This window comes from Sorex fumeus, unplaced genomic scaffold, assembly GCF_029834395.1.
Source record: "Sorex fumeus unplaced genomic scaffold, SorFum_2.1 ptg000044l, whole genome shotgun sequence".
NCBI classification, from domain to species: Eukaryota; Metazoa; Chordata; class Mammalia; order Eulipotyphla; family Soricidae; genus Sorex; species Sorex fumeus.
Genome location: NW_026606101.1, coordinates 11,488,519 through 11,514,914, shown reverse-complemented (window position 1 = coordinate 11,514,914; position 26,396 = coordinate 11,488,519). Strand labels below are relative to the sequence as shown.

At 42.3% G+C, this 26,396-nt stretch overlaps 1 protein-coding gene and 1 non-coding gene across 3 annotated transcripts in view; both read left to right on the top strand.

Moving 5' to 3' along the window:
• The window catches only part of ITCH (itchy E3 ubiquitin protein ligase), a 107,595-nt gene that overhangs the window by 17,435 nt on the left and 63,764 nt on the right, over positions 1-26,396 (top strand). For both annotated transcript variants that reach the window (XM_056121102.1, XM_056121103.1), the window contains exon 3: positions 14,338-14,428. In XM_056121102.1, coding sequence (XP_055977077.1) covers positions 14,359-14,428 — 70 coding nt within the window. In that variant the 5' untranslated portion in view covers positions 14,338-14,358. The remainder of the gene's footprint in view (positions 1-14,337; positions 14,429-26,396) is intronic.
• On the top strand, positions 3,982-4,117 carry LOC130030877 (small nucleolar RNA SNORA2/SNORA34 family). Its single transcript, XR_008793544.1, has one exon. It is a non-coding gene; the product is annotated as a small nucleolar RNA SNORA2/SNORA34 family (small nucleolar RNA).

Sequence of the window (26,396 nt, the reverse complement as noted above, 5' to 3'; positions counted from 1 at the left end):
TTAAGGCTCTTTCAGGAAATTGAAGAGCAGAAACCCAGTCTGTGAAGTAAACATTACCCTGATAACAAAAGCAGAGAAAAAACAGAAAAGAGAATTACAAACCGATGATTATCCTGATGAACATAGATGCAAAGATCCTCCACAAAATGCTTGCAAACTGAATCCATCAACTCGCCAAAAAGATCATACACCATGACCAGGTGGGATTGATCCTGGGGATGCAAGGATGGTTTAACATAAACAGGTCAATTAACGTATCACTACAAAAAAAATAAAATAAGATCATATCAGTAGATGTAGAGAAAGCATTTGACAAGATCCTGCACCCATTCATGGTAAAAACTTGAAAAAACAAGGAATTATAGGAACTTTCCTCAACACACACTGTTTATGGGGGGGTGGCGCAAGGGAATGCAACTCTTCCCTCTAAAATTAGGCATTGCCCACTCTCATCACTTATATTCAATACAGTACTGAATGTATGTGCCATAACAATTAGGCAATAAAAAGAAATTAAGGGCTGGAGCGATAGCACAGCGGGTAGGGCATTTGCCTTGCACGCGGCCAACATGGCCGACCCGAGTTTGATTCCTCCGCCCCTCTCGGAGAGCCTGGCAAGCTACCGAGAGTATTCGATATGCCAGACACAGTAACAACAAAGTCTCCAATGGAGACGTTACTGGGCCCGCTCGAGCAAATTGACGATCAACGGGAGGGCCTTTACCTTTTACCTCGAGCAAGGGCATTCAGATAGTAAAGGAAAAAAATCAAGCTTTCACTGGTTATGGATGATGTGATTTCATATTTAGAAAACCCTAAAGACTACAAAAAAGCTTGTCGGAACCATATACTTGTATAGTCAAGTGTAGGACTACAAAATCAACATCAAAAGTCCTTGCCTCGGGGCTGGAGAGATAGCACAGCAGGTAGGGCATTTGCCTTGCACGCGGCCCACCCGGTTTTGATTCCCAGCATCCCATATGGTCCCTTGAGCACTGCCAGGAGTAACTCCTGAGTGCAGAGGCAGGAGTAACCCCTGTGCATCGCCAGGTGTGACCCCCCCCCCCAAAAAAAGTCCTTGGCTTTCCTATGTGCAAATGAAATAGAAGAGAGAGACAGATTAAATAAATAAGCCCATTCACAGTTGTGCCTCAGAAAAAACAATTATCTGATAATCAGCTAAACTAAAGTGGTGGAAGACCTATGCAAAGAAGACTACAAAGCACTAGTTAAGAAATAAAAGTGGACTCAAAGAAATGGAAATATCGGGCAGAGTGATAGCACATCGGGTATGTTATTTGCCTTGCATGCAGCCGACCTGGGTTTGATCCCTGGTATCCCGTATGGTCCCCCAAGCACTGCCAGGAGTAATTTCTGAGTGCAAAGCCAGGAGTAACCCCTGAGCATTGCTGGGTGTGACCCAAAAAGGAGAGGAAAAAAAAAAAGAACAAAAGAAATGGAAACATCTCCTGCTCATGGATTGGGAGGATTAATACCTGTCAAAATAGCAATCCTTTCCTAAGCATGATACAGGTTTAGTATAGTTCTTATAAGTATATCCACAACCTTCTTCAAGGAAATAGATCAAGCACTAAAATCAAACACTTAAAAATGCAAGTCTGAAATTCATACAGAACAATAAACAGTCTCCACCCAAATATCCATAGCAGTCCTTGGAAAAAGATGAGAGGTATCAGTTTCTCCAACTTCAAAGTGTACTACAAAGTGACAGTAATTAAAACAGTGTGGAATAAAGTGTGGAATAATTAAAACCGGGAAAAAATATATTGGAATAAAGACAGATCCTCAGATCAATGAAATAAAAAAATCCAAAAACCTCCTCAGGTATGTGGTCAGTGATCTTTGATAAAGGAGCAAAGAATATGAAGTAGAGCAGGGAAAGTCTCATCAACAAGTGGTGCTGGAAAAACTGATTGGCCACAGGCAAAGATGTGAACTCAGCCCTCTTTCTAATGTCACGCACAAAAGTGAAATAAAAATGTATTAAAAACCTCAATATCAGACCTGAATCCGTAAGGTACATAGATCAGAACATAGAGTACACCAGGATATTGAAGCTAAGGCTAAAGAAAGGTATCTTTAAGGATAAAATGCCACTGTTCAAGCAAGTGGAAGTAAAAATAAATGTGATTACATTAAATAATAATCTTTACTTCAAAGGAAGCAGTGACCAGAGTACAAGGACAGTCCACAATCTAGTAGGAATTATTTGCCCACCACTCATCAGATAAAGGGTTATATATAAGCACTTGTAGAACTTGACAAGGAGAACAACCCTACTCTATCAAAAAATGGGAAGATGAACAAAAACTTCCTCAAAGAAGTAATGCAAATGTCCAAAAGGCATATGGAAAAAAATATTATGTCCCTACTCACTGGGGAAATGCAAGTCAAAACAACAATGAGGCACCATCTCACACCTGCAAGACTGGGCATGCATCAAAAGGAACAACCAGTCTTGGCATAGTTGCAGATGAAAAAGAGATTCTTAATTCAGTGCTGTTGGAAATGTATACAGTTCCAGCCTTTTTGGAAAATGAAGTGGACATTCCTCAAAAAGCTAGAAATTGAGCTTCCAGATGACCTAGCAACTCCTGGGAATATAACTAATGGCCCAAAACAATGCAGAGAAGACATTTGCACTCCTATATTCATTGTAGCAGTATTCACAATAGCCAAAAATCTGGAAACCAAGGTTCCCAAGAAACAGATAGATGGATAAAGATTCTGTGGTACAGATACACAATGGAATATTACTTGGCCATAAGAACAGATGAAGTCATGCAATTTGCTGATACATAGATCTGAAGAGTATCATGCTGAATGAAAGGGAGAGGAACAGAATGATCTCATATAAAGAAACATGGTAGAGGAATAACAAACCCAAAGGTAATGATAGATAACAGTGGGAGAATGGTCTTTAGTACTTATCTTGCTACTTGAGGAGCAAAGGGGAATAGATCAGAGAAGGGACCACTACAACAATCAGAGGGAAGTGATCACTCTGGAGGAGAAAACTGCTATTGAGGCAGGCAGGGTTATGGGTATTTGGAAACCAGGGCACTGGTAAAGGAATTCGCCTTGGAACATTGCATACCTGATATACCTGAAACTCAATCATGAATTAATTACTTTGTAGTCTTGTAACTCTCATTGATTCAGGAAAAAATTTTAAACTGTAGTCAAAACTAGAAAGCAGTTTATAGTAATTAATATTAAACTGTTAGAAATCAGGGCTGGCATGATAGTGCAGGAGGCAGGGTGCTTATTTTGCATGCAGCCGACCTGGGTTCAATCCTATATGGGTCCCTGAGCTCTGCCAAGAGTGATTTTTCAGTGCAGAGACTGTCATAAGCCCTGAACACAGCTGGGTTTAGTCCAAAAGGCCGGGAAGAGAGGCAAGTTTAGCAGTTTGGGAGAGCAAGATAAAATTTTACTTCTGGAATACTGGGTACAGAGTTCAAACCAGCAAATGAATCTTAAAAGTTTAATTCTGATGCCAGTTCCCCTAAAATTCTGTTTAATGCTATTGAACCTTGAAAGTTATACCTTCCCGTTTTTCTTTGAAAAAGATAACTATCTTTGTATACATTTGCAAGTGACATATTTGGTTGGAAAATAGGAAAGGAACTTTTCAGTGTTCTGAGATCATTATTTGATGTTCAGAATCAAAGTGTTTCTATTGAGAGAGAAACAGTTATGGTTATTTGCATCAATAAATAGATACAGTTAGTAACTTTTCCCTTTCAGTCCCAAGAGCACTGCCCATTTGTGGCTTTAAGGTAAAGGTAAAGGCCCTCCCGTTGATCGTTGATTTGCTCGAGCGGGCCCAGTAACGTCTCCATTGGAGACTTTGTTGTTACTGTGTCTGGCATATCGAATACTCTCGGTAGCTTGCCGGGCTCTTTGTGGCTTTAAAGTAAAAAATATATGTTCGCTCCTTTTGTTAAGAAATTAAATATGGCCCTGACTGAAGATCAATAGTTACACTCTAGCTGTTGATTTCAAACAAGGGCCCAAAGAACTGTCTTCCTGTGATCTGTTAGCTGTTCTGGAACCTCACCAAGAATGGCTATTTTATTTGGAAGAAACAACCCATACCTTCTCCCATTGGGAGAACCTCATGAATGACATTAAAAAATTTTTAAGCACATCAAAAAAAAAAAGAAAAAAGAAAAAAGAAATGAAGTGATCAGGGCTGGAGGAGATCACTTAAAAGCCTGAACCAGGGACTGGAGAAATAGCACAGTGGGTAGGGCGTTTGCCTTGCACGCGGCTGACCCGGGTTCGATTCCCAGCATCCCATATGGTTCCCTGAGCACCACCAGGGGTAATTCCTGAGTGCAAAGCCAGGAGGAACCCCTGTGCATCACCAAACAGCAAAAATAAAATAAAAAGCCTGAACCAGAAACCCTGGCTCCTCATGATCCAAAGAGTACCTCTGAAGGGACCTTAAGCACCTTCCCGGGAGTAGTCCAGTGTCATAGGATGTGGTCTAAAAAAATAGTAAAACAGATGAAAACAAAACAAAAATAAATGACTGAAGAACTTTTTTTTTTCTTTTCACTTTTTGGGTCACACCTGTTGATGCACAGGTGTTACTCCTGGCTCTGCACTCAGGAATTAACCCCTGGTGGTTCTCAGGGAAGCATATGGGATGCTGGGAATTGAACCTGGGTGGTCCGCGTGTGCAAGGCAAACACCCACTGTGCTATTGCTCCAGCCCCTGAAGAATTCTTACACTCAGATAACCATTAGCAGCCTTTTAAGAGTCTAAGGTCATCTTCTTTGCTCTCATTAGTGGAGAATGGGTATCTAAACATTGTTCCTTCTAGTTAGTCTTAGAGGCTATTGTCTTAGGGAGCTAGATCTAATTTTCAACACTGCTGGATAGTTTGGCTACTGGGTTGTGAACATAGGAACCATTATTTGTTCTATGGTTCCATTTCCAACTGGAGCGAGACTGGAATTACTTATTCCCAGTAATGCCTGTGTTAACTGAAAATAATTTTTTTTTTTGCTTTCTGGGTCACACACTCCACGATGTACAGGGGTTACACCTGGCTCTGCACTCAGGAGTTACTCCTGGCGGTGCTTGGGGGACCATATGGGATGCTAGGGATCAAACCCAGCTCGGCCGCTTGCAAGGCAAAGACCCTACCCGCTGTACTATCACTCCAGCCCTGAAAATAGAATTTTTTTAAATAGAATTTTGATATATAGCTTTATCAGTTAGTGATTTGAGAACATAACTGAATGACTCTGTCCATGGAAGACTGCTCAGTATGTAGAGTTACTAGTTGTGCATCTGTATGTTAGGGTGTTTGACTTCATTAGGTTTCAGTTTTCTAAATACCATTGCCTGTTTCGTAATTGCTTATTGAAGCAGAGTACAGAGTTCAGGGGCCAGAGAGAGAGTACATTCGGTAGGGTGTTAGTTAGCCTTGCCAAGCATGGAACATACAACCAGAAGTAAACCCAGAGCACAGCCAGATGTGACCCCAAAATAAGACATAACAAAAAAAATATTGGATCTGGGTCAGATAGTAAAGTGCAGGAGTCACACTTTTTGTTTGTTTTTGGGCCACATTGGTGCTGCTCAGGGATTATTTCTGGCTGTGCTTAGGAGATCTTATGCAGTGCCAGGGGTTGAACTTTGTTTGATTGAGGGGCAAGTGCTTTATCTCCTATATTATTTTTTTGACCAGGAGGTAAAAACATTTGACTTGCATATGATTCTCTTTTGATTCCTGGCACCACAGGTAGTCCCCTAGCATCTACAGAAGTTACTCCAGAGCACAGAGCCAGGAATAGCCCCAGAGCATTGCCAGGTGTGGTCCAAAGGTACAGAAATATAAAAGAAAATAAAGTATATTAAATTATTGGAAGGTCTTCCAGGTTAGAAATAGATGTGACCTATAAAAATGTAGCTGTTATTATCTCTGAATATCCTATCTGTAGTACTGTAAGTATTATATGTATTTTAAACAAACATGTAAGAAAAACACACATAAACCCCAAAGTACAATTTCCCCCTCCCAACAAAAAGAATTATAAAACTCCCACAAATCATAGACATGTAGTTTACCTGTTTGTTGTTTATTAGAATCAAATCTTACTAGGACAAGATAGACTCAAGTTAAATGTGTGAAATCCCTCTTCTTTTTTTTTTCTTTCTGTTGCCTTTGGGAAAATAATCAGGCTTATTTTTATCTCCGATAATGTTTTATTTTCTTCTTCCTTCACTTGACATTCTGTCATCTTGCTTCAAATGTATTTGTAAGCAATCCCCATAATATTAAACATTAAGGATTGACCTATTTTAGGAGTGGTGAAATAGCTCAAAGATCTGAATTGCATGCTTTGTGTGCAGAGGCCAGGGTTCAGTTCTCCTAAGCACTTCCTGGAGTGACCCCTAGGAGCAAGATGAGAGTATCTCCATGACTTAAAATACAAGAAAAAAAGGAAAAAAAAGAGAATTGACCTGTTTTAAATAGCTATGACAGGCATATAGGTAATAGATTATATATTATACTAGGTCTTAGATTCAGATTGGTAACTTCATTGATTGAAGTCATAGTGATAAAGGTAGAGACTACTATTTGTGAAAGCTTTTAAAGAATTATATAAAAGTCACTTATTTTTCATAGAAAATTTGTGCAAAGGCATTAATTTACATCTGTGTATCTTAGGAATTTTAAAGTTGGAGATGGAAGCAAAATTGAAATTGGCTTTAAAAATTGAATGTTGAAAGGATTAGGAGAGATAATAGAGTGCTAGCATATGCTTGACCTGATGTGATTCCTGGCACCACATTGTCCCTTGAGCATCTTTAGATGTAGGCTCTGTAGGCCATGGAGGCTGCCAGTACTGTCAGTATGGTCCTGGAAATACCTAGCCCCTCAGAACCGAGGTAGCATTACATCTGGTCGGCCAAGATTATCTGGGAGCAACATGTCATCCTCATCCCTCCCTACCCCCCTGGCCGCAGCGCAGCACCTTGGAAAGAGGATTTGAGTGTGAGGTCTAGAGAAATAACGCAAATGGACTGAACTACAATGTATTGCATGCTGGAGACCCTAGATGGATCCCTGGTACTGCGTAGTTCCCTGAGCTCTGCCAAAGCAACCCTCTAAGTGTGACCTTAAAATCACCCTCCCCTCCAAAAGAAAAAGTATTGAGTAGGAGGTAGGGAGCGGGTGAAATGAATTACAAAATGGAGTTTAAGTAAGATAGTTTAAATAAGCAATTGAGGTAGAAGGGAAGAGCTAAAGAATGTTTCCTGGGTAAATTACCCTAAGGTACATATGAAGCCTAAAGTTTTTCATTTTTTGTGATACCTAGATTACTTATTCACTTTGAAACTACTCTTGTTTTTGAGATGTAACCTATAGTAAACTCCATCCTTCTCATGTTCATGGTATTGGAATGTTGAACATTTGCCACCTTTACTTGCGCTCTTTCATCTCTCCAGCTTGCTTTTCCATTTGTTTGCTCTTTGGGCCACACTCGGTGATGCTCAGGATTGACTCCTCGCTTTTGGCTTAGGGATCACTTCTTATGGTGTTCTGGAACCATTTGGGTTCTGGTAAATTGAGCCTCGATTGGCTGTGTGCAAGGAAAGTACCCTGTTGTGCTATTGCTCTTGGCCCATGGTCCCCCCCCCCCCCCATGTTAGGCAGTGTTATCTCTGGCCCTATAATCTTTTTACTGTACTCTGAAACATCTGTTTCTCCCTTCATATTTATCTTGTGTTTGCCTCATATGTTATGTTACATAAATGTATATTGTATCGGCTTCTAATTTGCCCTTTCATAGATATATAACACCCTTGTTTTTTTTTACAACTTTCCATGTTTGTTTTGTTTTGGAGTAACACCCTGTGGTGCTTGGGGGCTGTGGTGCTATTGATGCTCAAGAGACCAAGTGGTGCCATGGATGGAACTCAGCCCTCCACCATGCAAAGCATGTGCTCAGCCAGTTGAACTATCCCTTTTTGAACCCTGGATCTTGCTTCTTATCTATCCTGCTATTCTTTGTCTTTATAGAATCTGAGGAGCTAATCCATTTGTATGTAAAATACTAAAGACAGGACTTATTTCTTCACTTTACTACTTGTTTTATGCCTTTCTCTTAGCCATTTTGATCCTTCTTTACTCCATTATCATTTTGTTAATATTTGAGAGCGAAGTGGCGACTTTCCTTTTCATTAACTTTTGTGTATATTCTGTAACTATTTGTGTTTATCATAGGGATTACATTGATACCTTAAAGTTAAAATACATAAGTCTGAGGTTATAACAAAACATTTTTTCAATTATATACAACAACAACCCCCCCCTGCTTCTTTATATCTGTCACAGTTTGTTTTATTGGTATCACAAGATTGCATCTCTTTATGAATTTTTATACTGTGCTAATGCTGTTTGTAACCTCACCTCAGAAATTTCATACTTCATGACATATTCTGAAATTCACAAGGAAAGTCACTAAATCTGCCTATATTCATGAGGGGAGGGATATTAGATTCCATGTTTGGAAAGGAGAAGTGTTAAGTTGTGTACATTTCTCTTCCGCTCTCAACGCACCAGGGTTCAAAACCAAGGCCTGAAATATGTAATCATGTGCTCTTCCACTAAATTATATTCTTGACTTGTGGACATTTTCTATCACCTTTTTCATGGTGTTTGAACCTAGGACCAAACACAAGTATCATCCAAAGAAACATAGGAACAACTGAGTAGGAAAGAGAAACTTTTATTTATTGACATGAAGACAAATTGGGAAGGATTCCTCAAACCAGTAAAGCCTGGGGAATAAATTTTGAAGAAAAGACGTGTGTGTGTGTGTGGGGGGGGGGGGGTGTCTCAGCTCATTCTCAGCTAAGCTATGATGATGTAATAGTTAAAACACATTCAGTTTTTCAGGATGATGTAATAGTTAAAACACATTCAGTTTTTCAGGAAACTCGTTCATATTCCTGAGGGACAATGGTAAGCATACACTCTTGAGGAACATACAGTGAATGTGTATTAAGTGTACAGAAAATGGTGAGGAAACATATCGAGTGGAGGCATGATTTTTTTTTTTCTGGGCAACACCTGGCAAGGTTCCAGGGGTTACTCCCGGATCTGCACTCAGGAATTATGCTTGGTGGTGCTCGGGGGACTATATGGGGTGCTAGGGATCGAACCCAGGTCAGCTGTGTGCCTTAACAGCCCCAGAGGTTTGTTTTTAAGTATGGAATTAAGGAAAGTGGAGGTAAAGGAGGACTCCAGTGAGCCAACTCTGCTGACTGGTACTGTCCAACCAGGTTTTGGTTCCAATACAAAGTTTTCTTAAGTTTCTACCTTGGTTTAATTGAGCCAAAGTAATGTAAGGAGATAGTTTCTCCCGGGGAGAGGGTATCACACCCTTTAAACTTTTTTTTTTTTTTTTTTTTGCTTTTTGGGTCATACCTGGCGTTGCAAGGGGTCACTCCTGGCTCATGCACTCAGGAATTACTCCTGGCGGTGTTTGAGGGAACCATATGGGATGCTGGGAATCAAACCCGGGTTGGCTGCATGTAAGGCAAACACCCTAGCCACTGTGCTATCGCTCCAGCCCAACCTTCAAACTCTTCCAAGTCAGTTTTAGCTTTTCCTCACCTTTCTAAATTTCCAGGGGAGAAATAAAGGAGCAAAGTTGCAAACAGTTTTGACACATGCAAAGCAAGTACTCTCCTACAATGCTATATTCCTGACTTCTGTGTACTTTTTTTGGGGGGGGGGGGCTTTTTAGGTCATACCCAGCAATGCACAGGGATTACTCCTGGCTCTGCTCTCACGAATTACCCCTGGTGGTGCTCAGGGGACCATATGGGATGCTGGGAATCGAACCCAGGTCGGCCGCGTGCACAGCAAACGCCCTACCAGCTGTACTATTGCTCCAGCCCCTTCTGTGGACATTTTAAATGACATGTTAGGGCTGGGTTGCATGCAGCCTACCTGGGTTAGATCCCTGGCATTCCCTGAACCGTATCCCCTGAGCCCCACCAGGGGTGACTCCTAAGTGCAAAGCCAGGAGTCAGCCATGAGCATTGCTGGGTGTGGCCTCCAAACAACAGCAACAATAATAAAAAAGACAAAAAAATGACTATATGAATTAATGATTTTTGTCTAGTGTTTGTAAAATGGAACTTAGAAAAAAATTTTTATCATTTCAACTAAGGTTTTCCCCTCTTCCCTTTTTTTTCCATTTCCTTTTTCATCTAATTTTTTAGGAGAAATCATTTTCCATGACTGGAAATTTTTATCTAAATTTCTTATTCTTCCTTTTAAAAAGTTACAGATTAATATTTTATTCTTATTCATAAATCATGTATTTAGAGTACTCAATATTTCTGTGTTTACTTTGTCATTATTTTACCATGACTGTGGTGATTTAAAATAATAGAAATTTATTTTCTGTCATTTTTTGAAGTCCAAAAGTTCAAAATTAAGGGGTCAGTAACTCTAAAGAAAAATCCTTTTTTTTTTTTTCTATTATATCTTCTGGTGATTCCAGATGTTCCTTGACTTTGTGGCTACATAATTCCAAACTGCTTATTTTCAAATGGCTTTTTCTCTCTGTGTCTCTTATGAGGATGACAGTCATTGGATTGAAGGTGCACTTGGATAATCCAAAATGATAGGGTTTTTTTTTGGGGGGGCGGGGGGGTGACTCACTCCTGGCAGTAAGGGAGGGAACATGCAGTGTTGGGAATTGAACCCCTGGCCTGTTATGTGCAAAGCATGTAGCCCACAAAACTATCTCTTTTGCCCCATTGTTCTATTTTTGGTGGAGTTGGGGCACATTTGGCAATGCTCAGGGATTTTTCTTGGCTCTGCGCTCAGGAATTACTCCTGTGGTGCTCAGACGACTGTACGGGATGCCAGGGATCGAACCCAGGTCAGCTGCATGCAAGGCAAATGTCCTACCAGCTTGTACACTCTCTCAATCTCTCTAGCCCTGGCCCCAATCTTGAGATTCTTTTTTTTTTTTATGAGCGTATTCTGTTTTTGTTTTTTTTATAATTTATTTATTTATTGAATCACTGTGGGAAAAGTTACAGAGCTTTCGGGTTTAGGTCTCAGTCATGTAAATATCAAACACATTTCCCTTTACCAATACTTATTTTTAACCCCGAACCCCAATAGACCCCCACCTCCCACCCCTCCCAATTCTTGTGAGGCAGATGAGTTCTAGTTAATACTCTATCTACTTTGACTAGATAGATTGTTTCGATAGAAGATGCACACTTATTGTTTAGAGTTTACGACCCACCCCCCACAATCAGACATGCTGAAACAGCGTTGTGAAATGATTTGCTTTCTACAACTTGGTTTAAGAATAAAATGAATTTCTACTATTTTACTTATTGACCCTGGAAGAATTTCTATTAAAAGTTAGCTAGTTAAGAGATTGGTTTCTGTGCCCTGGAGTTGTGGCCGTGCCGGAGAGCCGCTCGTGGGGGGCAGCTGGCGACCTCGGTGGGGCGTGGGGGACGGCCCACAAAGCCCCCCTTCCCATGAGGTCCCTGCCGCTCCCGCCAACCCCGGCTCAAACCTGCTGTCCACAAGGCTCCCGTGCGGCCGCCATCTTTCTTTCCAGAGAGGAGCGGGCGGGCCGGTCAACACCCTTTCCCCTCCGGGCAGGCTTGGTGGCGCGGTTTAACACATAGTCCATTTGCTTTTCTGCTCCAAGCGGCTGGTTCTCTGTGCTAGCAATCTTGAGATTCTTAATTAAATCTATAGGTAATTGGGACAGTAGATGTGGCTCCGCAATAGGTACATGCCTTGCCATGTGAAAGTCCCCTAGTACTCCAGGGTCTCAGCAGCACTGCGTCCTTGAAACTTTGCATTGAACCAGTTATCCACTTAACTAAGATTGACCAGAGAGTGGCCCCTGGGTTCCCTGAACACAACTTTGGTGATGTCCCCTTCCCCCCACCCCCCGCATCCCCCAACAAAAATTCACAATAAATTTTGGTAGATCTCTGGCTCTCTGGCTACACCACAGCCAAGTGCATACTCTACAACTAGAAAGATGTGTGAACTGGGGTAACCCTGGCAAGTATCTGTGTGAACACTGCATAACTACTAACAAGCACCACTACCACAACTTGATGTCTATTTACAAGCACTCCAACCACAGAGTTGCTATCCTCATTGGGCACTGAAGCTGAGTCTGCAGTCATTTGCAACTTGATGTATAACTCCTGGCAAGCATCATGTTAAAAATGTTAGCATTACAGGGCTGGAGCAATAGCACAGCAGGTAGGGTGTTTGTCTTGCATGCAGCCGACCAGGGTTCGATTCCCAGCATCCCATATGGTCCCCCGAATACTGCCAGGCGTCATTCCTGAGTGCATGAGCCAGGAGTAACCCCTGTGCATCACTGGGTGTGATCCAAAAAGCAAAAATAAATAAATAAATAAATAAATAAAGTTAGTATTGGGGGCCTGAGCAGTAGTGCATGTCCCTCTACCAGCCATACCAGGTTCTATCCTTAGCATCCCATATGGTCCCCGAGAACCACCAGAAGTGATTCCTGAGTGCAGAGCCAGGAGTAACCCCTGAGCACTGGCAGGTGTGACTCCAAAACCAAAAAAATAAAATAAAGATATTAGCATTACTCCCGTGCTTGTGTGCAACCCTTGGTCTCATAACATCAACAGCAACACAGGAAGGAGAGCAGGGAAAGAAAAAGATAAAGCATAATGACTTTAAGATAACAAATAGGAACATTTGCAAACAGGCTAGAGACAGCTGTTGAGCACTTACTAGGTTTATGACTAACATTTTATAGATAATTATGCCAGACACAGTAACAACAAAAGTCTCCAATGGAGACGTTACTGGGCCCGCTCGAGCAAATCGACGATCAACGGAAGGGCCTTTACTTACTTTACTTTACTATTTTAATTGTTAAAATTAATTGTTAAATTATTAAAAGAAAGACACTTTCATCCATGAAACTACAATGAAATTATCTCAGTTTTATGGATGAAAGTGTGTCTCAGGGACTGGAGCGATAGCACAGTGGGTAGGGCGTTTGCCTTGCATGCGGCTGAGCTGGGTTTGATTCCCAGCATCCCATATGGTTCCCTGAGCACTGCCAGGAGTAATTCCTGAGCGCAAAGCCAGAAGTAACCCCTCAGCATCGCCAGGTGTGACCCAAAAAGAAAAAAAAATTTAAAAAAGAAAGTGTTTCAGAGATTCATTAGTTTGTTCAAGTAGTGAATAACAGAACTGAGATACTATTAGATCTGACCCCAAGCTCAGCATACTTAATTGCCATGCTATGTTACTCAGTATAATGGCTATAGGGTTGATGAGAAGAAATAATTATTTCTTCCCTGGAGTTTTGGGAAGATTACCAGATGAGATGCTTGAACATAAGAATGGGGATTTAAGGAAGGTGCAGGTGAGTTTGTTTTTCTTTTGCTTTTATGGGCCGCTACCAAGAATATCTTGCCCGCACAGCAAAGCCTGGCAAGCTCCCCATGATGTATTTGATATGCCAAACACAGTAACAACAAGTCTCAAAATGGAGAAGTTACTGGGCCCGCTTGAGCAAATTGATGAATAACAGGAGGACCGTGACCGTGACCTGGTGGTATGGATAATTGCTGGTATGGGCTCTTCATGGTACAGGCTATTATTCATGGTTATGTTTATGGGTAATACATAGTATGGGGTACAGTTCTTGGCCTCAACTCACTGTGGTGCTCAAGGGACTGTGTGCTGGGAATTATAACCTGGACCTCTGATTGTAGAGGTCCGGGCATGCACTTCAGAATTTTGTTGTTTCTGGGCCACAACCCGCAGTGCTTAGGGATCACTCCTGACAAGTTAGGGAGACCATATGGGATGTTGGCGATAGAACCCAGGTCAGCCGTGTGCATGGCAAGCTCCTTACCTGCTATACTACAGCTCCAACCCCACACTCCGCATTTTAATTACTCTATTCATATTTGTAAATCACAATGTCACATGAAGGAATCATCAAAGGAGAGTGAGAAGGAATGAGAAGGAAGTCTGTGGTAGGATGTAGATTTAGAGAATGATTTTGAACTCAAAAAGTAAATCCTGAAAGAAGGAATTATCAGCCATGGAGATATTGCTATATCCGAATAGAGAGGTTGGGCAGGATGAATATTATAATTAGACAATCTGATGACCTCTGGCTATTATGTGACTTTCACTGGGACATAGAAATAACATGGTTAGCATTATAAGCATATTTTAAATGAGAACTTTTTGATATTTATAGTGTCTCTTTTGCTGTGTTTAGGTTTGCTGTCTTATTGGTGGTATGTCTGACAGTGGATCACAACTTGGTTCAATGGGTAGCCTGACCATGAAATCACAACTTCAAATCACTGGTAAGCTTTAAAAAGGTCCTCTAGTACCATTTTCCCCTTAGGGTAAAAAAAAAATCTTATGAGAAGACATTTTAATGACATTAATACCTGTTAAATCAGGTATTAATATTTGCTTAATGAATAAATGTTTTAGATATTTAAAAATATTTTGGATGATCTTAGTTGTTTTGTATGTTATTTTCCATTTACTGTGGATACCTGGACAATTGTGTTTTCGTTTTGTGTTAATTGCTTTTTTTGAGGGATAAATGCAGCTTATTCATTTAGAGGTCAGTGATTATCAGAACATTCAAAATTGTGCAACCATTATCACATTCATGATTGTGGACTCAGTTCCCCCAACTCCACAACCATTAATTTACTTTAATAATTTCCTTTATATTGAATCTCTCATAAATGAAATTATAAAATTACTGCCTTTTATCTCCTTTTTCACTTAGCACATTTCTTCTCCTCTTCTTCCTCCGCTGCCCCTCCTCCCCCCATATAGGATGCTGGAGATCGAGCTAAGGTTGACTGCATGATAGTACGTGCTATAATATCGATCTGGCCGCACTTAGCATATTTTCAAGATTCATCCACAATGTAGTTTGTATTAGTATTTCATTTCCTTAAATTACTTTCCCCTCTTCCCTCCTCACTGTTGTTGGTTCTGTGGTTATTGGGATTGCACACACTTACCTGTGCTGTTTGCACTCGGCTGTGGTGTTTACCAGAGGGTTGTTTCTTGGCTGTGTTATTTGCCATAGATTACATATTTGATTATGATGCTTGTAGACTTGTTGCAGTACTTGCAAGAGATTGGTCATTTTAGTTGTGGTACTTCGAATTTCCCATATAGCCGATATGCTAATATCGTACTTGGTCACATGAAGTGGTGCCAGGTATTGAACTGGTAACCTCATCTTGACAAATGCTTGTAGGCAGGTGATCTTGTCATTGAGTCATCGTGGGTCCCTAAGAGTGAATGTGGGCTTGTATGTGTGCCTGCATTAAGTTTGTTTGACTTTACCATTGAACTCTATCTCAGGTTCTTTTAATTTCCTTTTATTACAGAATAAAATCCTTGTGTGAATAGATAACATCACTTTGCCAGTCTGTGGACATCTGGGTTCTACTTTTTAACTATTATGAATTTTTATTTTATTTTTTTGCATTTGTCTGTGCCTGGTGATGCTTAGGACTTACTTCTGACTTTGTGGCTTTGCACTCCTAATGGACTTATGGGGATCATATGGGGTGCTGTGGATTAAACCAAGGTAGGCCCTGTGCAAGGCAGGCACCTTCCCCTCTGTGTTATCTCTGGCCTACTATGAACATTCATTTAAAAAAAATTATTAAGAAGCCATAATTTACAAAGTTACTGATAGTTTGAGTTTTAGTGTCAACTGATGTCCACCTATGTCCCCAGATTTTCTTTCTATCCTAACCCCCATTTCACCCCCGCCTGTCAAATTGACAGGTACATTACAAAGCTGTTCTTTTTTTTTAAATTTATTTATTTGTTGAATCACTGTGGGAAAAGTTACAAAGCTTTCAGGTTTAGGTCTCAGTCATGCAAATATCAAACACATTTCCCTTTACCAATACTTATTTTTTACCATGAAGAACCCCAATAAAACCCCACCCCCCACCCTTCCCAGTCCCTGTGAGGCAGATGAATTCTAGGTAGCACTTTATCTGCTTTGATTAGATTCATTGTTTCAATAAAAGATTCACCACTATTATTTAGAGTTTACCCCCCCCCCCCAAATCAGACATGCTGAAAAAGCATTGTGAAGTGATTTGCTTTCTACAGCCTCGGTTCAAGAATTAAATGTTGGTTTTGGATTTCTGCTATTTTACTTATTAACCCTGGAAGTATTTCTACTGAAAGTTAGATAATTAAGAAATTGGTTTCTGTGCTCTGGAGTCGTGGCCGTGCAGGAGAGCCGCTCGTGGGGGGCAACTGGTGGCCTCGGTAGGGCGTGAAGGACGGACCGGAACGCCCCCCTTCCCATGAGATTTTAGTCGCCCCCACACCCCCGGCTCATACCTGCTGTCCACAAGGCTCCCATGCAGCTGCCATCCTTCTTTCCAGAGAAGAGAGGGCAAATGGGGCAACACCCTTTCCCCTCTGGGCAGACTTGATGGCTTGGATTAACGCATAGTCCCTTTACTTTTCTGCTCCAAGCTGCTGGGTTCTTCATTAAGTCCTTGTGCTTCTGGGGCTGTGGCCATGCTGGAGAGCCGCTCGTGGGGGGCAACTGGTGGCCTCGGTGGGGCGTGAAGGACGGATCGGAACGCCCCCCTTCCCATGAGGTTTTAGTTGCCCCCACACCCCCGGCTCATACCTGCTGTCCACAAGGCTCCCATGCGGCCACCATCCTTCTTTCCAGAGAAGAGAGGGCGAATGGGGCAACACCCTTTCCCCTCCGGGCAGACATGATGGCCTGGATTAACGTATAGTCCGTTCACTTTTCTGCTCCAAGCTGCTGGGTTCTGCATTAAGTCCTTGTGTTTCTGGGGCTGTGACTGTGCTCCAAACTTAACTCTGGTTTTCAGGGAGAAACGTTGGGTGATTTACTTCCCATTGATCACTTTGAGAGATGTCGTGCGGCTGCATAAGCGGCCGTGCGGTTTGGAGGAAAAGTCCTAGTTCCCGCATACTCGAACTATGCTTGTAGAGGCTTCTGGTCACCGGGGTTCCATCTGGGGGAGGCGGGATGCGGCACCTACCCCATCTGGTAATTCCCGATGATCTCGGCTCTTTTTGGAACCTGGTTTTTTCTCCGGGGGCTGTGGAGCCAGCCCTCCATGTGGCCCTTCTCTTCGGCTGTATCACATTACAAAGTTTTAGTGGTTGCTGATTAGATCACATGTTTTCTGATTTGTTGAATCTGTGTTTTGGGAATATGACTATACTCTACACTCATATCACTGGTATGAAGCCATGATGCCTGTTCACCAATTACTTTTTGTTCTCTTCTTCCCCCCTTGATTTATTTTTCTCTGTCCATCTCTTCTCTAAACACTGGGGTAAAAGGTGATCTAGGAATCCCCCTTTTACTATAATACATTACCTTATCCCCTACTATGAACATTCTTGTACAACTTTTTTATAAAGATATATATTTTCGCTGAGTGAAAGGAGCAGAATAATTGGATCTGACGATATTTATGGTTAGCATTTTTGCAAAAATCCCAAATTTTATATATATATGTACACATACATATGTACATATATATATATATACATATATATATATATGGGCTGGAGCGATAGCACAGCGGTAGGGCGTTTGCCTTGCACACAGCCAACATGGCCGACCCGAGTTCAATTCCTCCGCCCCTCTCGGAGAGCCTGGCAAGCTACCGAGAGTATCTCGCCCACACGGCAGAGCCTGGCAAGCTACCCGTGACGTATTCGATATGCCAAACACAGTAACAACAAAGCCTCCAATGGAGACGTTACTGGGCCCGCTCGAGCAAATCGATGAAGAACGGGAGGAGCGTAACCGTGATATATATATATATATATATATATAGAGAGAGAGAGAGAGAGAGAGAGAGAGAGAGAGAGAGAAGTGTGTGTATAACAAGTTTGTTTTTATTGAAAGTTACTTAGGTATTAGGGATCAGGGCAGAGAAAGAGGAAGTATGTGTTCCAAGAGAGAACACAGGCCTCAGCAGAGTGGAAAAAATAAAGAGACAGAGAGTACACGGGCTTGTAGAACAAGCGTTAATCAAAAATATTAAGTATCGCCACCATCCATTTTACATTTTTTGTTTTGTTTTGGGGCCACATGTGGAGTTCTCAGGACTTCCTGGTGTTTCTGTGTTCAGGAGATCATATATGATGCAAGGGGTTGAATTAGGATTGGCAAAGACTTTTAGCCTCTCAGATGTGTTTCCAGCACCCCCATTTTACATTTCTATCAGCTATGAGGGTTCCAGTTTCTGCATATCCTTATAGTGTTTATATAGAGGAGGAAAATTGACTTTACCTCCAGTTTTCTGAGTTTTTGGCTGAAACATCTTTGTAATAAAAGAGACAGGGTTTGGTCCACACCTGACAGTGCTCAGGGTTGCTATAGGTTCCTGGATGTCCTCAGTAGACCAAGCTCTGTTGGGGATTAAATCCTTGGTGTCCTGCATACAAATCAGATGTATTTAGTCCTTTTGTAGGCTTTTTGGGTGCTTTTTAAAAAATTTATATTTTGGTTTTGTTTTTGTTTTTGTGGTCATATCTCAAGGGTTACACCTGACTCTGTACTCAGAAATTACTCCTGGTAGTGCTCAGGGAATCATGTGGGATACCAGGGATTGAACCAGGGTTAGATGCGTGCAAGGCAAGTGCCCTACCTGCTGTACTATCACTCCAGCCCACTTTTGTTTTGGGGGTCATATCTGGCGGTTCTCAAGGCTAAACTCTTGACTCTGCTCTCAGAGAATCACAACTTTTGGTGCTTGAGGACCATTTATAGTGCTGGGATCAAACCTGGGTTGACTTCAAGCAAGGAAAGTGCCTTATCTGTTGTACTATCACCCCAGCCCCCATACTGTTCTTTCATATCCAACCCCCCAAATACTATATTCCTACTGAAAAACCTTGACTTCTTCTCCATGGTTGATAAAGAATTTAGCTTGACTAAGACTTTTCCATCTTGCTCTGCATGTGTTTTTTTGTGGGGAAGGGCAATTGGAGTAGGGGAGTATAGATCTTTATAAATGAACCATTTTCACTACACAAAGTGAGTCACTGAATTTTCTTTTTTCTTTCTTTTTTATATTTGGTTTTGTGCCCCTTGTAGCAGTGCTCAGAACTTCCTGCTGGCTCTGCTCTGGGATTACTTCTGGCAGAGTTTAGGGGATTATATGGGATGCCATGGATCAAACCCAGGTCTGCTGCTTACAGAGCAGGTGCCCTACCCCAGAAATTTTTTGTTGTTGTTTGTTCGGGAATCAGTTCTGGTTTGAATTGGAAGACCAAAGTGCTTAGGTATATTTTTTTGTGTATTTTATTTGATGGGCTGGAGCGATAGCACAGCGGTAGGGCGTTTGCCTTGCACGCAGCCAACATGGCCGACCCGAGTTCAATTCCTCCGCCCCTCTCGGAGAGCCCGGCAAGCTACCGAGAGTATCTCGCCCGCACGGCAGAGCCTGGCAAGCTCCCCATGACGTATTCGATATGCCAAACACAGTAACAACAAAGTCTCCAATGGAGACGTTACTGGGCCCGCTCGAGCAAATCGATGAACAATGGGAGGGCCTTTACTTTACTTTTAGTAATTGCTTATAAATTTTATTGCATTTTCACATATTTTCTGGAGTGCCATGTACTCAACTATGATTGTTCAGAGACATAGAGGTTGTTCTGTGTACTTATAATTTATTATTTATTCATTTATGTTATTTATTTATTGAATCACTGTGGGAAAAGTTACAAAGCTTTCAGGTTTAAGTCTCGGTCATGCAATGATCAAACACCTTTCCCTTCACCAGTACTTTTCACCATCAAGAACCCCAATATACCCCCCTCCCAACCCCTCCCAATGCCTGTGAAGCAGATGAATTCTACTTAACACTCTATCTACTTCGATTACATTCATTATTTTGACAAAAGATGCACCATTATTTTTTTTATTTTTTTCCCTTTATTTTATTTTATTTTTTTTTACAGTTGTAAATTTACAATTTTTTGTGCTTTGGTTTCAATTATACAATGATCAGATACCCATCCCTCCACCAGTGCCCATTTTCCACCACCATGGATAATATCCCTCCCACCCCCATCCCCCCATCCCCCCTGTCTCTGTGGCAGGGCAATCCCCTGTGTTCTCTCTCTCCTTTTGGGTGTTGTGGTCTGCAAAAGAGGCATTGAGTGGCAAGCATGTTCAGTCCATAGTCTACTTTCGACATGCATCTCCCCTCCTGGGAGAATCCTCCAAACATCCTTTATTTGGTGCTCCCTTCTCTATCTGAACTGCCCTTTCCTCTAGGATACCCGGGTGGCCTCTAAGTTATGGAGTAATCCTCCTGGTGCTGATCTCAGCTATTCTTGGGTATTAATCTCTTACTTTGTTACTTTATATCCCCCAGATGAATGCAATCTTTCTATGTCTATCCCTCTGTTTCTGACTCATTTCGCTTAGCATGATACTTTCCATATTGTACCACTTGTATGTAAATTTCATGACTTCATCTTTTCTAACAGCTACATAGTACTCCATTGTGTAGATGTACCAAAGTTTCTTTAACCAGTCATCTGTTCTTGGGCATTCAGGTTTCTTCCAGTTTCTGGCTATTGTAAAGAGTGCTGCAATGAACAAACAAGTGCAGATGTCACTTCGACTATACATTTTTGCCTCTCTGGGATATATTCCCAGGAGTGGTATTGCTGGGTCAAATGGGAGCTCAATTTCTAATTTTTTGAGAATCGTCCATACTGTTTTCCAGAAGGGCTGAACCAGTGGACATTCCCACCAACAGTGAAGGAGTGTCCCTTTCTCGCCACATCCACGCCAGCATCGGTTGCTTTTGTTCTTTTGAATGTGGGCCAGTCTGTGAGGTGTGAGATGGTATCTCATTGTGGTTTTGATCTGCATCTCCCTGATGATTAATGATGTAGAGCATTTTCTCATGTGCCATTCGGATTTCTTCTTTGAGAAAGTTTCTGTTCATTTCATTGCCCCATTTTTGGATGGCGTTGGATGTTTTCTTCTTGTGGAGTTTAACCAGTATTTTGTATATCCTGGATATCAACCCCTTGTCAGATGTGTATTCGGTGAATATCCTTTCCCATTCTGTAGACTGTCTTTGTATTTTGGTCACTGTTTCTTTGGAGGAAGATGCACCATTATTGTTTAGAGTTTACACCCAACAATCAGAACTGCTGCAAAGGCATTGTGAAATAATTTGTTTTCTACAGCTGGTTATGAGAACCATATGATGTCATATCATATGATTTTGGATTTCTGATATTTTACTGATTAAGCTTGGAGGGATTTCTGCCAAGAACCAGATAATTAGGAGATTGGTTTCTATGGATCTGGAGCCATGGTCATGCCAGAGAGCCTCCAGTGTGGGGCAACTCCTGACCTCGGTAGGGCGTGAAGGATGAGTGGGGAATGCCCCCCTTCCCATGAGGTTGCAGTTGCCCCTTCACCGCTGGCTCATACCTGGCTTTCCAGAAAGCTCTGGGCGGCCGCCGTTTTGCTGTCCAGGGGGAAAAAGGCAGAAGGAAGCAACACCCTTTCCCTCCTGGGGAGGCATGGTACTGATTAACGCATAGTCCATTCATTTTTCTCCCGCAAGCTGCCAGGCTCTGCATTAAGTCCTTGTGCCTCTGGAGCCATGGCCTTGCTGGAGAGCCGCTTGTGGGGGGCAACTAGTGACCTCGGTAGGGTGTGAAGGATGAGCCGGGAACGCCCCCCTTCCCATGACGTTGCAGTTGCCCCGTCACCACCGGCTCATACCTGGCTTTCCAAAAAGCTCCGGGGAGGCCACCATCTTGCTGCCCCTGTGTACTTATAATTTAAAGTTAAGAGTTTTATGAAATTTTATTATTTAATTTTTTAATTTTAATTTTTTCTTTTTGTTTTTTTTTGGGGGGGTCACACCCGGCCATGTACAGGGGTTACTCCTGGCTCTGCACTTAGGAATTACTCCTGGCAGTGCCCAGGGGACCATATGGGATACTGGGAATTGAACCTGGGTTGGCCACATGCAAGGCAAATGCCCTACCTGCTGTGCTATCGCTCCAGCCCCATGAGTTTATGAAATTTTAGTTTTTTTTGTTTTGTTCTGTTTTGGGACCACATCCTGGTGCTCAGGGGTAACTCCTAGCTGTATTGGGGAACCATGGTAGTAGAGATAGAACTGGGCTTACTGGGCTTAGTCTTGTTCAAGGCAGCCATCTTAATCCCTGTACTATATTTCTGGTATGATGTTTATTTGTTTATTTAGGTTTTTGAGCCATACCCAGCTCTGTTTTGGGGATCCTGGCTCTGCTTTCAGGGATCATTTTGGTGGGCTCTGGGCACCATATTGGGTGCTGGGGCTCTTTCCACGTGCATAACATGGGTCTGCCACATGCAAGGCAAGCACCTTACCAAGCACTGTACTGCCTTTTTTGGCCCTTAAGTTAATTTTTTCTTAGTAGCCATACCTGGTAGTGTTCCAGGGGTCACCAGGGCTATATTTACAAGTGTTGGGGTGAAGTGGGGTAGTATGTTGTATGTTGCACCAAGGATAGAATTCAGGGCTTCTGCCACTTGAGCCGGCTCTAATGCTGAGAGTTCATACCAACTTTCACTCAGCCAAGACATAGATTGGCCACAGGGGTAGGGTAGCCTTTGCCTAATTGGTTTTAGTTCTTACCACCTCATCTTACTGCTCATTTTTCTAGTCTGAACAAACGTATTTTCTTAGATTTAAACCTAAGACTAGCTACATGCTTATCATAAGGAAAGTATAAGGAAAGTATCACTTATCACTTAACTTCCCGTTAGTCGTCGATTTGCTCGAGCAGGCGCCAGTAACATCTCCATTTGTCCCTGTCGCGTGCTAGTGTAGCCCAATGGAAGGAAAGTATAGAGTGAATTAAACAAGTAAAAGCTAATAAGCATAATAAAACTAAGAATGAGCTAGAGCTATACAGAGATATGAAAATGCCCCAGAATCACAGATACAGTAATATAACAATGTTATATATTACTCATCAATACACTGGCTCGGCTCTTCACTCACTACCTGTCTGAATGCAAGGTTCCGTCCCAATGGAAAACCAGCAGGACCGTACTACTGTTCAAGAAGGGAGACATCCATGACATTGGCAACTATCGCCCGATCTGCCTATTGTCTGTCATCTACAAGTTGTTCACTCGAGTCATCCTAAATAGGATTGGCAGAACACTAGATGAAGGACAACCATGCGAGCAAGCCGGGTTCCGCAAAGGATTCAGCACCATCGACCATATCCACACGATAACCAAGCTCATTGAGGTTTCTCGGGAGTTCAAGATGCCGCTCTGTTTATCGTTCATTGATTTAAAGAAGGCCTTTGATTCTGTTGAGACGGAAGCGGTCATTGAAGCCCTAGCCAATCAGGGCATTCAAGCCCTAGCCATCAGGATCCTCCGTGAGCTCTATTGCGGATTCACTACCAGGATTTCACCATTCTACAAAGAGGTGATCGTTGATGTCAAGAGAGGGGTGCGGCAGGGTGATACCATTTCACCGAAACTCTTCAGTGCCACCCTCGAAACATCATGCGACGACTGGAATGGGAAGGAATGGGAGTGAAGATAGATGGTCGGCAACTACACCACCTCCGCTTTGCTGATGACATTGTTTTAATAACACCAAACATCAGCCAAGCGGCACAAATGCTGGCGGACTTTGACCGTGAGTGTGGAAAGGTAGGACTACAGTGAATCTTACGAAGACAATGTTTATGAGAAACAGCCTTGTTCCTGACGCCCCATTCGCTCTCAATGGAATGACCATCTCCGAATGCAACAGCTATGTGTACCTAGGTCGAGAGGTCAACATGACAAATGACCTGGCACCCGAGCTACGCAGGAGGAAGAGAGCGGCTTGGAACGCCTTCAAGAACGTCGAAGAAATAGCTAAGAGGACGAAGAACCTCTGGCTCCGGGCACATCTCTTTGATTCCACTGTTCTTCCTGCATTAACATATGCCTCAGAGACCTGGGCCCTACGCAAACAACGCTATTCAGGTCTCCCAAAGAAGAATAGAAAGAGCTATGCTTGGAATATCACATTTCACTCAAATGAGAGAAAGAATCCGGAGTTCTGACATCCGTCGACGATCAAGGATCAGGGACGCTGTCTCATTTGCCAAGGTGTTGAAAATCAGATGGGCTGGTCACATAATGAGATTTAAAGACGACCGTTGGACTAGAGCTGTTACTGATTGGTTCCACGGGATGTCAAAAGACCGCGTGGTCACCCACCTACCAGATGGTCAGACTTCTTCGTCAAGATCATGAACGATCGGTTTGAGGCCCTTCATGTTCCCGGAGCGAACAGATGCCATTGGGCTACACTAGCACGCGACAGGGACAAATGGAGACGTTACTGGCGCCCGCTCGAGCAAATCGACGGCTAACGGGAAGTTAAGTGATTAAGTGATGGATGCATGGAATCAGGAACAATTTAACTTTTTATATTTATAAAAAGCAGTCTATTTTTTTTAAATTTATTTTTTATTAATAAAAAGCAGTCTAGTAAAGAAAAGGCATTTGTATTTGAGGAAGTAGGATATTATTATATAGGAGAAGGATTTTTATGAGTAAAGGCTCTTTGTGAGAGGCAGCAAATATCTAAAAGTAGTTAGATTACCAGGGGATAGGGCTGAATAGGATTTTATATAGAAGGAAACTGAAATTGAGTACAGTAAATAATGTAAAATGTTCCCTTTGTGTTTGAACTTCAAAGCAATAATCATTGAAATGTAGTGATGTAATAACATCTGTTTCAAGAAGATAATTCTACTACTAGAGAGGTGAGAGTAAGGACTGAAAATTATTAGTCTTGGAATAACCCAAGTATAGGATGGTACTGTCTTTTTTTCTGGCTCTGTTTAGTTCATATATATGAACTAAATGTGTACACACACATGAACTAAATGTCATATGTGTACACACACACACACGACTCAGGAATCACTCCTGGCAGTGCTCAGGAGACCATATGTGATACCAGGTCGGCTACATACAAGGCAAGCGCTTTGCCCGCTATACTATCAGTTGATAATTGAAATTAAAATTCTTTTAAATTACTCTCAATATAAATTTTAGAAAACATCACGTTGCTCTGTTTCCTTTATATAAGGACTATAACACAGATTTTATGTAATTTTCTAAACTTTGAAAATTGTTTTCTGAGAGTTTGGGGGGCTGCATCTGGTTGTGCTCTGGGCTATTCCTAGTTCTATGCTGGGAGTGGGGGCTGGAATGATAGCACAGCGGGTAGGGCATTTGCCTCGCACGCGGCTGACCCAGGTTCTATTCCTCCATCCCTCTCGGAGAGCCCAGCAAGCTACCGAGACTATCCTGCCTGCATGGCAGAGCCTGGCAATCTCCCTGTCGTGTATTCATATAGCAAAAACAGTAACAAGTCTCAGTGGAGTCGTTACTGGTGCCCGCTCGAGCAAATTGATGAACAACAGGAGGACAGTGCAATGCTATGCTGGGAGTGGGGTGTGGGAGGGAGGGAAGGTGTTGCTCCTAGCAGTGCTCTGAAGGCCAGGTTGATACTGGGGATGGAAATAGGGTTGGCTGAAATGCCTTAATCTCTGTACTATCTCTCTCAGCCCCTGAACTTTGAGCACTTAAAGAATTGATCTCATTCAGTCTTTGCTGTGATGCTTGGATATTTTTTTAATGTGTTAAGCTTATCTTCTTTTTGGTGTTGGTAAGGGGCTGGATTTTGGGCCATTTTAGTAGAACATTAGGGCTCCACCCAGCACTGTGCTTGAGGAACCCAGGCCTCCTGCATACAAAGCATGTGTTCAGCTTCTGTTTTTTTCTTTTTCTCTTTTGGTTTTTGGGCCACATCCAACAGTACTTAGGGCTCACTGCTCACCCTGTGCTCTGGGTTTGTTCCTGACTCCGTGATCCAGGATCGCTCCTGGCTCTTGCTCAGGGATCACTGTTGGCAGTGCTCAGAGGACTGTGGTACTAGGGATTGAACCTAAAGCAAGGCAAGTGCCTTAACCTTTTTTTTGTTTGTTTGTTTATTTTTTTGTTTTTTGTTTTCTGGTCACACGTGGCGATGCACAGGCATCACTCCTGGCTCATGCTCTCAGGAATTACTCCTGGCGGTGCTTGGGGAACCATATGGGGCGTTGGGAATGGAACCCGGGTCGGCTGCATGTAAGGCAAACGCACTATGATTTGGAGGTAACATACAGAATTTGGAGGTAACATACAGGATTATCTTATGTCAGAGGTCACATGGT